The sequence below is a fragment of the Nansenia antarctica genome (assembly GCF_963989245.1).
Source record: "Nansenia antarctica genome assembly, chromosome: 13".
NCBI lineage: Eukaryota > Metazoa > Chordata > Actinopteri > Argentiniformes > Microstomatidae > Nansenia > Nansenia antarctica.
Window position 1 is genome coordinate 27,162,210 of NC_137683.1, and position 15,800 is coordinate 27,178,009.

General features: G+C 48.1%; 1 protein-coding gene across 1 annotated transcript in view; it reads right to left on the minus strand.

Annotated features, from left to right (window-relative positions):
• Nucleotides 1-15,800, minus strand: part of slc4a2b (solute carrier family 4 member 2b) — a 35,738-nt gene that overhangs the window by 8,163 nt on the left and 11,775 nt on the right. The window contains exons 5-13 of the mRNA XM_080544251.1: nt 14,670-14,929; nt 11,182-11,318; nt 5,443-5,623; nt 3,930-4,065; nt 3,281-3,488; nt 2,282-2,391; nt 1,595-1,775; nt 721-937; nt 41-247 (exon numbers count right to left, since the gene is read on the minus strand). Of these exons, the coding sequence (XP_080400377.1) occupies nt 41-247; nt 721-937; nt 1,595-1,775; nt 2,282-2,391; nt 3,281-3,488; nt 3,930-4,065; nt 5,443-5,623; nt 11,182-11,318; nt 14,670-14,929 (1,637 nt within the window). The remainder of the gene's footprint in view (nt 1-40; nt 248-720; nt 938-1,594; nt 1,776-2,281; nt 2,392-3,280; nt 3,489-3,929; nt 4,066-5,442; nt 5,624-11,181; nt 11,319-14,669; nt 14,930-15,800) is intronic.

Genomic DNA, 15,800 nt, shown 5'->3' on the forward strand with positions numbered 1-15,800 from the left:
TACAGTCTCTACTATCTGGTCATCCTCCATTCAGACTCACCCAGTAGGCCTCCGAAGGTGATGGCGGGTGAAAGGGCGGCAAAGTAGATGAAGATGACGGCGGCCATGCACTGAGGGTTCAGGGCGTCCTTGAAGTCGCTGACGTACTTGGGGTAGCGGCGTTTCACGTCGCGGATCAGCCCGCCGAACGGCCGGCCCGTCCTCTGCAGAGGGTCGTCTGAGGGCTTGAAGGGTGTGAGGAGGGCCTCTGAGGTGACACACAGAGTCAGCTATGGTTAGACAACATTAGTAGACACTAGAAGAGCACACATACCTTTCTCCTCCTGGCTCTATGTCAAACTAGCTGAGGAAGAGGAGGAGGTGCCTCACCTTTCTCCTCCTGGCTCTAAACTGAGGAAGAGGAGGAGGAAGAGGAGGAGGTGCTCACCTTTCTCCTCCTGGCTCTTAACTGAGGAAGAGGAGGAGTCACCCTCACCTTCCTCCTCCTGGCTCTTAACTGAGGAAGAGGAGGAGGAGGTGCTCACCTTCCTCCTCCTGGCTCTTAACTGAGGAAGAGGAGGAGGAGGTGCTCACCTTTCTCCTCCTGGCTCTTAACTGAGGAAGAGGAGGAGGAGGTGCTCACCTTTCTCCTCCTGGCTCTTAACTGAGGAAGAGGAGGAGGAGGTGCTCACCTTTCTCCTCCTGGCTCTTAACTGAGGAAGAGGAGGAGGAGGTGCTCACCTTTCTCCTCCTGGCTCTTGGGCTCCTTGGCCTGCAGCTTGCCCTCCTGCTCCTGCCTCTTGTGCAGCATCTCCTTCTGGAAGCGCGCCACGGAGCGCAGCAGCTCCTCCCCGCCCATCTCGGAGGGCGGCAGCACGATGCTGCAGTCCAGGAAGCCGTTGATGGCGTTCAGCAGGTCCTGCCTGTCGTCCGCCAGGTAGGCCGACTCATGGAAACTCTGGGGAGGGGGAGGGAGAGGGAGGGGGGGAGAGGGAGGGGGGGGGGGGGGGGAGAGGGAGAGACGTGAGATTCACACGTCATAGCATGGGGCGGATGTGGCTCAGGAGGTAGAGCTAGGTAGAGTCTAATGATCGCAAGGTTGGCAGTTCAGCGGTTCGAGCCACGGATGGCCACATGTCGACGTGTCCTTGGGCAAGACACTGAACCCCAAGTTTCACCCAATGAGCAGGCCGGCTATTGTAAAGCGCTTTGGAATAAGGCGCTATATAAGTCAGGACATTTACCGTTATAGCCAGTTGAGTGTTAGTTAGCATAAAGTAAGTGCTGAACACGAACGTAGTAGCAGTGTATAGATTTGTTCAACAATTGGACGACTATAATAGTCGGTATATAAAAAGCGACGACACTGAAGATGAAGGCCGCATTCGTAAATTAGCTCTGAGAGCACCGGAGCGTCCACGTGACTGCCTCTTATCCAATCAAATTACTTGGTCCCTTTATTTGATTGGACAAGAGGGAGTCACGTGAATGCTCCGGCGCTCTCAGAGCTCATTTACGAACACGGCCGAAAATAGAGACAAATAAAAGGGTTCCTACTGAACCTCCGTCCATATACGGTCCAAACGCTCTGTCCCACCGCAGCGCCACCTCTTACCTTGTCAGACATGAGTGTGGAGATGGAGCGTCCGATCTGGTGGTAGTCCATGTCGGTGCTGGGGGGCCCCAGCAGGACGAACAGGAACCTGACGGGCACGGGGACCTCCAGGACGGAGTCCAGCTCCACCGCCTCCTGCAGCCTCACAAACGCCATGGTGGGCTGCTCCAGGAAGTCCACGCTGCCTAGAGGAGGGGGAGGGGGGGGGGCCGTCAGGTCACAGGCTAGCAGCCTACAGATACATGGTATGTCAACAGAGAGCAGAACATTGGAGCTCTTGTGAAGAGAGGAAGGGAAACGTTTAAGAAAAAAAAGCTATCAGGGGAGGCTGGCGGAGGTAGAAATCTGGATGGAGGATGGACGTGTTTGATACCATTCCTAAAGTTATTTTTTCTGGGCTGTCCCACTCATATTTTTCATTTTATTGGACAGATACAGTGAAGGTAGACAGGAAAGTAAGGAGAAGAAGGGAGAGAGAGGGCATGTCAGCAGGGCACGGGCCGGATTCTAACCCATGCCGACATGGGCATAATATGTGTGCACTGTAGACCGTGGTGCTAGACCACTGGACCACCCCAGGCCGGCCACGTTTGATTCCATTCCTGCATTACAATGAGCCCAGCCTCCGATTTCTGCCTCCGCCAGCCTCTTTCTGAGTCGATAACGAGGAGGTAGAGAGAGGGTTACTCACCCACGAGGACCACGGTAGCCTCGGCGTTCTCTGGGATCTTCTCCAGCAGCTTGAGTTCATGCTTGGACTTGGACCGGTGCATCCCGATGGCTATAGAGGCCTCTTTCTACAGGGACACACAACGGCTGAGGTCAGATATAACACTTAATGTCAGGACCCTCCTTTCATGACTTTTTCTGCGTACTACCACCCAGTATCCTTACATTTTCAAAATCACACCAGGATAAGCTTATATGAAGCTATTTAGCAGTTTTTCTGTGTAGGAGGCAAGCCAACTTACAAGGCGGTGAACTAGTGGTCGATGTCATTAGTCTAGGTCATTACACTAGGTAATTTGACCCCCGAGGCAGCTCTTATAGTAGGTCAAAAAGGCACAGCTGTTCTAGTGTTAACAGGTTTTCTCCTTACTTCACCATCAAAATAAAAAATAATCATATGTGACAGGGACTGCTGAAAAAGTCAGAGTAGAGTAAGGGCAATTTTTCACATTTTGACAGATTATGAAAGGGCTGATTGTAAGCTTTCAAATGATGCGTCACATATGATATTAATTTCTATATTCTACAACCACCTGCACACAAATTCATACCTACTCTCTACGAGTCATTTACATTTACATTTTAGGCATTTAGCAGACGCCTTATTCCAAAACGACTTACAATCAATACATTTGACTAAGGAAGTGAATCATCACAGTCCACCAGTTGCAGCAGGAAGATAGAAGATAAAAAAAAGTTATTTTGGGGTTTTTCATATAGACACTGGGGAAACAGAGAAACAGTACAAAGGGGGCAGTAGAAGTCTTAGGAGACACAGTATAGGGGAAAAGCAGGTGTCTCAGGAGACACAGTGCTGAGGGGTAGTAGATGTCTCAGGAGGAGCAGTTAAGGTGTAGCCTGGAGAGATGGGTCTCTAGTCTCAGACTGTCAGTCAGTCAAGATACCCTGCCTTAGCACCTGGCTACATTCTCAACCCCTGTGTGACAAGCCTCGTACCTCGTTCTTGTCGTTCTTGTCCATGTCGATGTGGATCTCGGGATCCCCCCCGGTGCTGGTGGTGCCCATGAGGGGGTCGGTGACGGAGGGCTCGGGCTGGGACACGTGGTTGGTGCTGTGGTGGTGGACGATCAGGCTGCCCAGGCTGGCCGCCGAGATGTTCCTGGGGAAGGTGCTGTTGTGGTGCTCCTTCTCATCGCTCGGGTGACTGAGGGGGGGAGGGAGGGGAGGGAGGGAGAGGTTGAGCAGGAGATACATCCTCTCTTAACCGGGCCACAAGACATCCACTAAGGAACGAGGCCGTGGGGGGGGGGGGGGGGGGGACCTACATAGGTTATGTTCGAAAACATTATGGGCGATCAGTGGTGATCGTGTTTGATGGGTACAGCAACCAGCCATCTACAAAGGATGGTGCCCATAAAAGGGGGGTTGTCCGGAAGGTTTCATGGGGAAGGGGGGGGGGGGGGGGGGGGGGGGGGGGGTGGTATACTACCTTTGCACATATGTCAAGTCTAATGTCAAGTCTCATGGAGTTCTGATAAATGGGTAAAGTGGCCTTTCCACTAAGCTGTCCTTGCTGGTTTAGTCATGGTAAGGTGAGGTTCTAGGTTACCTGTGTTTAGTCATGGCGAGGTGTTACCTAGGTTACCTGTGTTTGAGCAGCAGGGCTCGCAGCACGTTGGAGCGGTCCTCGGCTTTGATCTGGTCTGAGATGATCATCTGTTCCACCACCTGGTGGGCGATGCCAGGTAGGGTCTTCTGGTCCAGGTCCAACAGAACCGCCCCTGGGAACACAAGGCACAATCACACTGGGTTATAGCAGGACAATCTCTCTCTCACACAATCATTCTCCCTCTCTCACTCTCTCAGTCTCTCACTCACACTCTCTCACTCACACACTCTCACTCACTCACTCACACACACACACACACACACACGCAGGATCTGGGCCTGAACACAGCAGCGTGTGACTGGATACTTGACTTTCTGACGGACCACCGACAGGTGGTGATGAAAGTGGATAATTGCACCTCCTCACCGCTGACCCTCAGCATAGGAGCATCACAGGGCTACACCCACGACTGGCAACACAAGCTTCAAACATCTGTAAAGTTTGCGGATGACACAGCGGTTTTGGGGCTGATCACCGACGGCGATGAGACGTCCCAACAGCGGTCGTACGGCCTCAGGCGTCTAAAGAAATTTAGCCTGAGGCCTCAAATAGTCCCAGACTTCTACCGTGGCACCGCAGACAGCCTCCTGACGAGCTGCTTCACCACCTGGTGCTGCAGCTGCACCTGCAAGGACCGTCAGGCGCCGCTGGGAAGGGCGGTGGTGCGTGGGCGGGAGCTGCCCAGCCTGCAGGAAGTGTACAACCAGCGGTGCCTCAGGAAGTCCCTGAAGGTCATCAAGGACCCAGCACACACCCACACACACACACACACACACACAGACACACACACACCCACACAAAAGCCTGTTCTCCCTGCTACCCCCGAGCCGGAGCTACAGGAGCCTACGTCACGCACAAACAGACTGAAGAACAGCTTTTTCCCCCAGCGTCATAAGGCTAAATAAATAACACACACACAAATACACACACACAGATACATACATAAACACGACCACCTCCCGCACACCACACATAGAAGGACACCACACACACACACACACACACACACACACACACACACACACACACACACACACATACACGTACACAAAGTGCTATCCAACTCCTGTACAATATTCTGATGATTGTATATTTTGTGTATCTTTCTTGCCATAAATGTATTAATTTTACATTTTAAATTAAATGTATCTAATTTTATTTGATTATTTTTGCCTCTTATTTTGTATCATATTCTTTACGTCTTTATATCTACCCTCAATGGAGCCCCCTCAGCGAAAGTATCTCACCCGATTGTACTAGTGTGTAACCAGAGTGACAAAAACACTTGTATCTTGCAATCTCTCACACACACACAGACAGACACACAGACACAGACACAGACACACACACACACACACACACACACACACACACACACACACACACACACACACACACCACAGACACAGACACAGACACAGACACAGACACACAGACACACCCACCCCCACCCCCACCCACCCCCTCCCCCACACACACACACACCCACCGTGTGAGATGGTCTTGCGGAGCTCTAGCAGGCTGCGGAAGGAGAGCGAGGCGACGTGGGGTTTCCCCCAGCGGTCCGTCTCCTCCTCCACGTCCTCCTCAAACTTGATCCAGCGGGCCGTCTCCCTCCACTGCATCTCCTGGTTCTTATCCATGATCAGCTCGTTCAGCTCCACAAACACCTGGGACGCACACACACAAGTGTTAGCCAGGGAGGGGTGAAGAACACGGGGAGGTAGCGATAAGGGGTCGGGCAGATCTTCATGCATATCCAACAGGTTTGAATTGTTAATGTTTCGAACCAGCTTCCTCCTCGACCTCGACCGCTTTAAACAGCCCCAAAACCTACGCGGCATTTCCAGCTTCGGTTGACCTGTTTTCGTTTTCTTCTCAGACTTTCTGATGCTGAGAAAGTGAACTAAGACTGTTTCTTAAAACCATGCAGGAAAAGCATGTTGATGTCAAAATGAACATACTCACCAGTGTTCATCGGTTGCCATCAACATTTGGGGGGCAATAATTAATAGCAAAAATGAGCAATCTTTCAATAGGTCTACCTTCATTGGACAGAGCAGCCTGACATCCATGCCCATGTAATGGATCCGGAGGAACCTCAACAGCTAGAGACTGCACTCTCAACGACCTACTGTATGTGAAACGACTGGATCTTAGATGTACGGTATTCGCTTTTTTGCAACTTTGCTATTTTTTGCTTATATTTGGACAACGTTGATAATGCTCCTCCCAAATGGAAAATAATGCAAAACGTGAAGCGTCTTCCGGAGCCTCAGGGCCAAAACTCAGACGACAACCGACAGCTACGTCCCCCAGGCCATCAGGCTCATGAACAAGCCAACTGTAGACAATTTACACACCCCATGTATAAGGACTACCTAAACCTTAAGCTCACAGCCACTTTACTACTTGAACTTGATCTATTTTATTACTACTAATTGTATCCTGTCTTATTTGTCACTTGTGTCCTGTACTATTGTCACTTTTTTATCTTGAATTATGCCTATTGCCTTATTGTCTGCAAATTGTCTGGATACTGCTAATTGTATCCTGTATTATTTATCACTTGTGTCCAATACTATTGTAATTTTTTCTTAAATCTTGAATTATGCCTATTACCGTATTGTTTTGTGCTGCAATGTCAGGAACCGAAGCCTTTTAAGGAATACAAATAATTGTACTCTCTTACACTTGTGACGTAACAATAAAACGTGAAACGCAATACATTAATGTCATGTCATTAATTTGATCAGAATTCGTTCATCTTATTTTGTTGGGACCGTTGAGCGTCTCTCCCTCTGTCTGCCTCTCCTAGTGCTCCTGTGTGTACACACACACACACACCTCCACTGGCCTTACATGGCCTCCCACCACCGTATCTTCTAACCTCCAGAAAATGCACATCCCCCTCACAATATTCTGCGTGGCTAAGTACATCCAGAAGAAGAGAAGCAAGCTTATAGCTCCACGCTGAAATCTACTAAAACTAACACGTGTCGAGGTGTCCCTGAGCAAGGCACTGAACCCCTAATTGCACTGGGGGGGTCGCTTTCAATGGCTGTGACAACCCATTGCCTAGATGCCCCCTCTAGAGCATAAATGCATGTCGTTGTACTTGTTGTGCAATGACAAACTTTTAATCCCTGTCCCCTTTTCTAGCGTGCGCAAGGTTTCTATTAATCTCTGCATTACATCTCTTACATCGTGCGGTGTGTTTTGTCTGTGAGCGGAAGCTCTAATATAAGCATTGTTTCTATGTGAGACATAGTGCACTTAGTAAACCTTTCATCTGTGTCAACCTCAACAAATGTTCTTCTTATTTTTTCGCTTGCCTGTCCTGATCAATTTGAATGTGGATATACAAAAATGATGGTTGCTCATCGGTGCTCTATGCGGGGCTGGCGCTACACCAGGTGTTATACCCTACCGGCTGCACAAGGGCCCTGATGAGCATGTGTGGGTGCTCGGCACGGAGCGTCTTAAATACAATACGTTTCTATCTGATACGCAGGCGGAAAACAGCTGCTCGCAGACGCCTGCAGACACATGCGGGTGGTGTGGTGATGAATTGATTCATCTATATGTTGAAATACTTGCATGTTGTTGGAGTGTGATACTCGTATCATTGAGACCTGTTAGTGCTGCATTGTTTATAAAAAGACAGAAATATGGCACATTGAAAAACACGATATAGCAAATTGTAGCCTAGGTTTTTTTTTGCATAAACTTGCAATAGGACCATTTGAATATGCTATTTTTTTTTGCATAAACTTGCAATAGGACCATTTGAATATGCACTTTTTTTTGCATAAACTTGCAATAGGACCATTTGAATATGCTATGGTGCCGTGTCATAAACTGCAGAATGTAAGCATAACTGGACAAACTTTTGAAAACGTGCCGGATGGTAAATAAACACAACACAGTAAACACGTCTTTTCACATCCGATGTGGACTGTTTCGCCCCGAGATTACAGGTGTTTTGCCCCAAGTTTTCAAGCTAAATATTTTATCTGAGTATTCAGTCATTTGCTTAGTTTTTCGCCCCGAGGTTAAGTTTGCCAGGTAAATATTAGACCTCACTAATAAACTCTCGCTTTTCTCCTGCCTTTGATCTGACTGTGGATGCTTCGCCTCTAGGTTAACGTTGTCAGGCTAAATATGTAGTTATCATAATATGGAATGTGGAATGTCTATGATTATGACAAAACAATACAGAAGTCGGTATAACTTTGTGTCGTCGGTATAACTTTGTGCCGCCCTGCTAACAGCGTAAATAACAAGAGTATAGGCTCTACACACATCCAATGTTGTAACCTCACCAGCTCACCAGGCTGGCTAGTGGCTACCAATGGAAACTTGATCAAGTCGGCTAAACACAAAGGCTGGGTTGCAACAACATGGATTAACTTTTAAACTGGATTAAATCAAGGTTTATCAAGGCTGATCATTGCCACGTAGGAAGGGGCAATTCCCTTTGCTGCCAGGTAGGCGACAAGGGTCTTAACCTAATGCAAGCTACGACCGGGAGCCAGTGAAGGGCACGGAGGAGAGGGGAGGATTTGAAGACCAGACGGAGGTTGAACACCAGACGGCCAGTAGCATTGTGGATGAGTTGCAGAGGTCTTTTGATATATTTGATAAGTAAGTAAATAAGCAAGTTATGACAGGAAAGAAATTAGTATACAGTTAGGGAATTTATCACTACTTTGGCTGATGTGATGTGGCTTTGTTCGGCTAGTTAACTAGCCAACTCAGTAACATTACTGTAGGAAATTACTCACAGCTTACTTACAGCTGTTTTAATATAAAATGGCCCTGCCAAGACAAAAGCTATAGCTGACTAGTGAGCCTGCATCAACCTTAATGCTATTCAAGTGCGAGACGCTATCTATAATTTATTTAGGGCCATATTTATTTAGCCTACATTGTGAATTTGTTTACATTTTGTCGGAATCCAAGATGGCGGATTGTTTTTTTTATCCTTTATCCTACTTTAATCTTGGTTTAAACTAATTCACATCTGAGTAATTTTAAACCTATTTTAAACCTAGATTTACTAAACCTGGATTAAGAGGCGATTGCTGAGTTTTTGCAAACATACTGTACAAAGCGAAATGTATGTACACTTACCTAGATGTTTTCATAGCTACATACAGTATTGCAGTATACAGTATGTATCTTGTATGAGAAGTGGCAATGACTTTTTTTCAACCTGGATTTAAACCATGTTGGTGCAACCCACATATTTGAATAAAACCCATTATTATTCAAATATTGCCATTTTTCAATACCTACTTCGTGCACATAATAAATATATATAAAGGGCTGTAGTGTCTGCAAAGAGAAAGGAAGACAAATCAAAATGTATTTCATTATTACGTTATTTGTTAGTAACTAAATTCCATTCCTATCCAACCGGTATCTTTCAAGGAACTCCAGCTTTGTTTGTGGAACATCTCCCCTCTCTGCGGGGCGTGACCACACCAAGCCTGCAGCCATCGGTCAGTAACTCATAGTCTACTCATAACAAGGAAGGACAGCTCTTGAGGTCTCCTAAATACTTTTGGTGTAATGAGAACCTGAGTATCTAAGCAATGTTGATAACTCTACGATAGCTTTATTTTAAAATTCATAATTAATGCTCTGAGAGGCTTGATAACTACTGGCCCTGATACAATATGAGACAAAACAGAGAGTTCGCTGGGGTACGAGGAGTGCATAATTGAGGGACCCTACTCAGCACCTATGCCGGCGTTTTAATACATTAGTAACATCACATATGCAATCAGTTATCATCATTGTCAAGGTACAAGGTGTCAAGGTACTTTTCAAATACACACCTTAGTTTTTTTTGCACTGCAAACCCAAGCAAATGCAAGATAATACTCCACCAAATGCAACATTATTCTAGTTAACACAAAAGCCCATAAATCAATCAGCACAGCAGGAAATATCAAACCCACATATCCATTAAAATATCACACCACCATACAGTAGTAGCAATCTTAACCTAGTTAAAGGGCTAGTTAGAGGACATTAGTCAAACACCATGCTGGTACGTTAGGTGTTTACCACTGCCTGGTTTAGTCACATAACCTGAGCTAAGTAACAACATAACTAATCGATGGCTGTACCCATACGTGCGTAAAGAACGTAAACAACACGCTACATGCACACACGCAAAAACACCCCTGGAACCTGGCTTTGGCCCGTTAAACCGACCTTCTGGCGGTGAGCCACATGGCTGGAGAAGTCCAGCAGCACCATGCCGTCAGGCCGGGAGGCTGAGCGGTACAGAACCACCGGTACAGACTGGAGGAGTGAGAGGGTGGAGGACCGGGCTCAAACAGCACACAGAGACACAGGAACTCTTACCTCTCTCCCCCCACACACACACATACACACACACACCCACCCACACACTCTGACTCTGTCTCTCTCTCTCTCTCTCTCTCCCTCTCTTGTGCACACACTAACTGCCTGAGAGGAACCTGTTGTTTACCTGACTGCTGGGGGCCTGTGTGTGTGTGTGTGTGTGTGTGTGTGTGTGTGTGTGTGTGTGTGTGTGTGTGTGTGTGTTTGTGTGTGTGTTAATAAAACATAGCTCCCTCTCTCTCAGGAGCTCCTTGGATCTAGTTACCTGAGCTCCTCTCTTCCCCTTTCTTTTGGGTGTGTGAAAGGAAAGAACTCATTCATTCATTCATTTTTAATTGTGTCGTGCCCCCTGTCCTATCCACAAAAGACAGGGGGGGCTGCGCCAAAGTTGAGAGAGGGAATCAGGGGAAAACATTGTGCAGGACTGCCAATCCTAATTCATTGGTTTCTAATTCATTATCTCTCTTCAGCAACAATCCCCCTCGTCTAATTGTTTTATTAATTTGATCTGCATGGGGCAGAATAAGAAAATATCGACCCTCTATTTCAGTCACTATAACACCTTGTAAAATGTTGCACCTGCTCCCTCCCAAGGAAAATCTTCACCCATCCCACATTAAACAAGGCAACAACAACTCTTTTTAAACCTCTGTTTAACCCTTCACCTAATGCACCCTTAAGCCCAGCAAGTCCCAATATTCCACACATCAGGAAACCCATAGAACCATCTGCCAACTATTACCTGCTCGTATCAGTAGTAATGCTGAAAGAGCACATGGGGTTGAGTGACACTGCCCTTACGTCATACTATGACTGTGTATGGAAGCGCTCGTCAGTGGCGTCTCACCTCATGTGGTGTCCGGTTCTTCTTCTGGCTGCGTGTGCTGGGCTCCTTGTGGTCCTTGCTGACATGTACCACTTGACCCTTGGTGCTCTTCCTGACCAGGTGTCTCCGTACCCCAGGGACATCCTCAAAACGATGGCCTAGAGAGAGAGAAGAGAAAGAGAACAAGAAGACAAAGAGGAGGATGAGTGCGAGTACAACCATAGCAAAGAAAACAAAAAAGGAGACAGTGGACAACCTTTACACAGATACCTTGAGAATTACAGCGTCCCTTTATATAATGGTCGTGAAGGACACTCAGATCCCAAGCACTATGACGAGACATCTTACAGTCGTGAGCGTTCGCCATCGAGGCAAGACGAGGGAGCCTTTATAAGGCGACTAGGCCACTCCTATTCATTTTAAGGCTGGTTTTCCCAAGCAGAGACCGTGTACTCCTGGCTCTGGGGTGACCTCACCCCCGCAGATCAAATCTCAGCCCAGTCACAGAGGCCAGAGCAACGTCTTTGTTCGGTTGTCCCCTGCTAGAGGTAGGGTTACCAGGCTGGCCAAACAACAAGGACAGAGACAGGGAGACTGTGAGAGACAAGAGACAGACATCTCACTATTGCCAATGGGGTCGGTACCTCACAGAAGCACGGTAGGTGGAAAGGTGAACTTTGTTGCACCAACAAAGTTGAAGAAAAAGCGAAGTGCATGAAAATAGAGGCAAACCGACCGACCAACAATATGAACTTGTGGGAAGTAGGAATGACATTCAGTACGATGTAGTACGATGTACCGAAACAGGTCCCCAGGAGTAGAGTGGAGTCAGTATCTTTCAGCCACAGCCCCGTCCGTCCCTCTGGAACGCTCTCCCCAACCACATCAGACAGGCCAACACCCTCCCAACATTTAAACAGGCCCTCAAAACCCACCTCTTCAAGCTTGCCTTCACCGGTTAACCCTCTCCCCCTCCCCTTCCCATGTGTCCCCAGCACTACCTGAATTAGGCCCCTATACTTTCTTTTTATTACTACTACTCGATCTTTTCAGTTTGTAAAGCGTCTTTGAGTGTCTAGAAAAGTCTAATGTATTATTATTATTATTATTATTATCATCTGGCCTTACCTCCGTCTGTGGTCCTCTCCTCCGTATGAGGAACACCGTGATTGTTGTTGAGCTTCATCAATGTTTGCACTCATCTCCTAAAACTCTGATATCTACCAATCTACCAGGGACTAACAAGGCCTGAGAAGAATGGCAAAAGGTCAAGTGGACCCTCCATCTTAACAGCTCCAGGATATGTCCTGCTCCATGTGTGTGTCTGTGGTGTGTCGGGAGTGGACAGCCCTCGAAGGAGTGGGACCAGGACCTGACTGGCACTCTTGAGGAGGGAGAGGAGATTTGTGGTGGGGGCGGGTAGGGCTAAAGCTGAAATGGGCATGAAGAACTATGACCTCATGCTTGTCCAGTCTCCGGTTCTGTGTGTGTGTCCACAGCGAGTTTTGGAGAAAAAGACGAAAAAGCTACCGTTCCTTTCTTGACCGCCACCTCACCCTCTCCGGGGTTGAAACCGTCCGAGTGCATTAGCCGGGAGAGGTGCAAACGACGGAGGGTCGGACAAAAGGGGAAGGACAGTGATCTAATAATTCCTATTGTTGAGCAGTGGCCAGCCACAAAAGCCCTTTTCCCAGGCTGGTTTGACAATGGCGGGAAGCAGATAAAAGAGGAGGAGGACGCACCAAGAGGACCTTCTGATGCTGTCAGGGACCGCTAATAAAAGCCCCGCCCTCGCGTCACAAAGGCACGACTTTTCCCCGCACTGGATCACAAATCACATCAATCTGACTCAGATTCCCTGTCATGTTTCTCTGACTACTTAGCTCTCGCCCCAATGTTTTTGCGTCACAAAGGCACGACATTGAACCCGGAGCACCTGGACCACAAATCACATTTATCACACTATCATCGACATCAATCTGACTCAGATTTCCTGTCATGTTTCTCTCATGTGTCCCTGACTACTTAGCTCTTCGCCCCAATGTTTTCTAATCGGCACTAATGGCTCCCGGGCGAACGGGAGGCGAACTGGCGGACCTGGGACAAGTTTTCTCAATTAGCCACTGGGGTTGACTTTGGCCCGGTTCCAGGGGCCTCAGCTGACAGCAGGGAACGGCTAATTTAATTACGCGGGCCGGTCTGACACTCTCTCTGATAAGCTGCTGCTCTCCGCTGAGGGGTCGGTCCCCTGACGTAAATCACCCTGCCCTGTCGGGGGGGGCCAGGGGGGTCGGGGGGGGGGGGGCGGGGACAAGGGACGTCACAGGGCAGCAGGGGGAGTTCCAGTCGGTTCCAGTCGGTTCCAGTTGCAGCACCGGAGTGACTCACCGGTGCCCCTCATTAATGTACCCCTGTGTGTGCCCCCCCCCATCCCCCCGCCCTTCACCCCCACCTCTCCTTACCACCACCTCTCTCTGCTCAGAGCATTCCAGCCTTCACTGAGGCCAAAGCCTCAGGACTCCAGCACTCTAATCAAGGAGCTCAGCTGGAGGGACAATAATGTAGGATATCAAACGGGGCCGAATTCAACACACACACACACACACACACACACACACAACAGTCACACACACACACCAGACACACACACACACACACCAGCCAGAACACGGTCCACACCCGCCCTGTCAGGTACTCTCTCATTGCCCTTAAGAGAACTGAGGACATGTGTACGTGTGTATGAACACACACACACACACACACACACACACACGCACACGCACACTACACACACTACACACACTACACACACTACACACACACAGGATAAAAATGCCAGGCCCCCCAGAGAAGCGAGCAAAAGATATTAAGCACTCGATTAAGTCGAATTTAAAAAGACATCTTTAAAAGTTCATCTGGCACGGCAGTCCTGGCGAACTCTCAGGGAGGTCAGGCAGAGTTCAGAGCACCGGACTCCCAGCGTAATCTCCCCACGGACAACAACAGACTATAAAAGGGCATCTGGAGACAGGAAACCTTCCGGAACACTCTGAGGTAAAACACGTTATCTATACACAAGAACATCTCATTTCATTCAATGCCCTGAAAGTCTTATATGATTACAAACAATGTCAATAAAGCGACTAATCGCTTTTAGTATAACTGCTTTAACTGCTCCTCCTGAGACATCTACTACCCCCAGCACTGCGTCTCCTGAGACACCCGCTTTTCCCCTTTACTGTGTCCCCCAAGACTTCTACTGCCCCCCCCTGTACTGTTTCTCTGTTTCTCCAGTGTCTACAATTTAAGGTTTAGGATTCTGTCTTTTTTTGGTTTCTTCCTGTTCCTTCTATCACGGAGACTGCCAATGGCCCCGGGCCTGAGCTAGATTACTCTTCCTGCTACGACTGGTGGATTGATGATTCCCTTGCTTAGTCAAATGTATTGATTGTAAGTCGCTTTAGAATAAGGCGTCTGCTAAATGCCAAAAAATGTAAAAATGTACTCACTCTTGATGCCGTCCAGGTCGGCTGAGACCAGCGTCTGGGCCTCGCTCTCGTCCGTGGGGATGCGCTGGTACTTGGCCTGCTCGGCGCCCGTCATGTTGCCCGTGCGCCGGCGCTCCGTCAGGTCGTAGCTGCGGCTGGCCGAGGAGACCCGGGCCAGCGGGTTGGCGGAGGTGGAGGCGTCGGAGGTGGAGGTCGGCCCGCTGGAGAGGGCAGGGCTGGACACAGCGCTCGGAGTACTGGGTGCGGCTGGACAGGGCTTTCTGTGAGAGAGAGAGAGAGAGAGAGAGGGAGAGAGACAGAGACACAGAGAGAGAGAGAGAGAGAGAGAGAGAGAGAGAGAGAGAGAGAGAGAGAGAGAGAGAGACACACACACACACAGAGAGAGAGACAGAGAGACAGAGAGAGAGAGAGAGAGAGAGAGAGAGAGAGAGAGAGAGAGAGAGAGAGAGAGAGAGAGAGAGAGAGAGAGAGAAAAGAGCGAATGACTTAAAGGTCAACGTGAGATTAGAAATGAACCGGAGGCATGCAAGGCAACTAAACACAGAAAAGACAGAAGACAGGGCCAGTAGGTGACAGGAGGAATGAAATGTTCTGGGCTCTGTACTTCTTGTAAAAACACACATTACCAAAACACAGAGGAAGCTAATTTTAGAGTACAGTAGTACAATAGCACAGTTGAATCAAATCGTTCTAAATTAAGCAAGTACATGTCTACTTAAAACTTCAACTTAGTATTCATTAGGACCAGAAGGTCTAGAAGATTCTAGAAGGTTCTAGAAGGTTTTAGAAGGTTTTATATGGTTTTATAAGGGTCTATAAGATGCTATAAGGTTAAGCAAATACATGTATACTTCTAGAACGTTCTAGAAGATTTTAGAAGGTTTTAGAAGGCTCTAGAAGGTTTTAGAAGGTTCTAGAAGGTTCCCACTGAAACCAAAAAGCACTCACCTTTTCCCTTAATGAGAAACCCTCTCCAAAGCTGTTCAAGGCAGTCTCAGAAAAAAACTTTGGAGGTCAAAATCCTCAACTTTATATTTCAAACCTCCCTCTGCTGCAGTCAAAGTAATCCACTATTTGACCCCTCTGTCTTTCAATCTGTGGTATTATCAAGTATTATGACTCGAGTCCACA